General features: G+C 46.5%; 1 protein-coding gene across 1 annotated transcript in view; it reads right to left on the bottom strand.

Annotated features, from left to right (window-relative positions):
- Positions 1-1,469, bottom strand: part of LOC119269164 (protein MON2 homolog) — a 40,658-nt gene extending 39,189 nt beyond the window's left edge. The window contains exon 1 of the mRNA XM_037550937.1: positions 1,185-1,469. Coding sequence (XP_037406834.1) covers positions 1,185-1,289 — 105 coding nt within the window. The 5' untranslated portion in view covers positions 1,290-1,469. The remainder of the gene's footprint in view (positions 1-1,184) is intronic.
- Between the last annotated feature and the right edge of the window lie 294 nt (positions 1,470-1,763).

Genomic DNA, 1,763 nt, shown 5'->3' with positions numbered 1-1,763 from the left:
ACACACACACGAAAGAAAAGGCAAGTGAGATCTGAAGGACTGGAATATCACCCAAGAACTAGCGCATGGATAGGGGTGCATGTAAGGTAGCTATCCACGTGCCAGAACCATGAGTTGGTTTTGAGATCTTATGGGCTTCAGCTCTAGCCTACCCCAACTTGTTTGGGACTAAAGGCTTTGTTGTTGTCGTTGTGTGAATGTTAGTTTCATGCACCAAGTCTTCTAAGAGGTAGGGTACGGGTGATCTCACTTGATCAAATAAATATGAGCAGCAATGTTTCATTGTGCATATGTCCATAGTTCATGGCTATTTTTTGTGACAAACTAACAACTCTTGTTATGTAGTATTGCATCTTAACTATAAACCAGCACCAGTATATTTTGTTCAAGTTATGCTAGCATCAAGTCATGTTTTTGTGTATTCTATTATGAAGTCCTGTAGAAGCACTTATAGGTGCCCAGTGCCCAGAAACATGTAAACAAAAAAGCCAATTGTTTGTCTCCAGTCTCCACCACAGTAAATAAAATTTATCCCTCCAACCACAGAAACCCAGCTTGGTACGTACAGAACCATTCAACCTGGAGAAACCAATAAATTTCCTCCAGCTCTACAGGGTGCATCAGTGTATGTGCCCAGTCTTCTTGCTCAATTACTCAAACTACTCTCATAAGCTATGTGCCCAAAGATTTAGCTTGGGACCTCCAATGAAAAACGAAGGTCTAAACAAAATCAACTGCAAGTTTCCAAATGCAAGAACCAAACCTTGGAAAAACTCACAACCATTCTCTACAGTTGAAATTATGCACCCACCAAGTGGATAAACCCTCACTAACACTAACCATTAACTGGGACTAACTGAAAGTCACAAACTGCAGCTGAAATATCTATCCTACAAGTCACCTAAGTGGGGTCGGCCAAACCTTAGTTCTCCTGCAAAATGTCACCTAAAATCATCAAACCGGGAGTCCTGCTCCTACAGCGCTAGCTCACTACGCATAGCTATCACGAAACCGAACATGAGAGAGTTACAGGAGACTGACAACAACTTCCAACCACAGTTCGATATGTCTGGACACTACTCCCCTGGCCAGTTGGCATGTTGGATCCGAAACGAGCGAGCAAGTACATGAAGGCGAAATGAGCAGCGTCACTGAAATCTCGGGGGCTGAGGTGAGGGGCGTACCTTGAGTGTTGCGTGCTCGGCGGCGTCCTTGACGGCGGGGTGGCGGCGGCGCGCCTCGGCGGAGAGAGCACGCAGATCGGCCTCCAGCGCCGCCATGAAGGCCATCTCCGCCTCTTCCTCCTCCTCCTCGGGTTCAGCCGGGAGGCTAGGGGGTTAGGGTTTTGGACTATCTCCTCGCGGAGATCGAGGGAAGACCAGACGGAGATGGAGGATTGGTGAGATCTGACGAGGTGAGACGGAGACGACGACAGGAGCTTGATGTTAGTTGCAATCGGCCATCGCTGTGTTTCCGGTGTAGTTGTCTGGTGGGAAGAAGGTCGCGGAACCGTTCGATCATGATCTGAGGGTGAGTATGGTTTCACCCTAAGTTCACCCTTTCTAACACGAACACAATGCCCAGGCCGTAAAAGGACGAGGAGTTAGGCACTGGCTTAAAAGATCGTCCACAAAATCAAACTCAAAAAGCTAGCTCGGCTAGGGATGTAAATGGCGCAATAAACAGCACTGCAAGGCCTGTTTAATTAGCTTTAGTTAGCTTAATAGTTTATTTTCTCCGAAATTTTCTTCTTAAACAGATAA

Source organism: Triticum dicoccoides, chromosome 3A, assembly GCF_002162155.2.
Source record: "Triticum dicoccoides isolate Atlit2015 ecotype Zavitan chromosome 3A, WEW_v2.0, whole genome shotgun sequence".
In the NCBI taxonomy this organism is placed as follows: Eukaryota; Viridiplantae; Streptophyta; class Magnoliopsida; order Poales; family Poaceae; genus Triticum; species Triticum dicoccoides.
The sequence above is the reverse complement of the archived record's forward strand: the minus strand, read 5'-3'. Positions and strand labels throughout refer to the sequence as shown.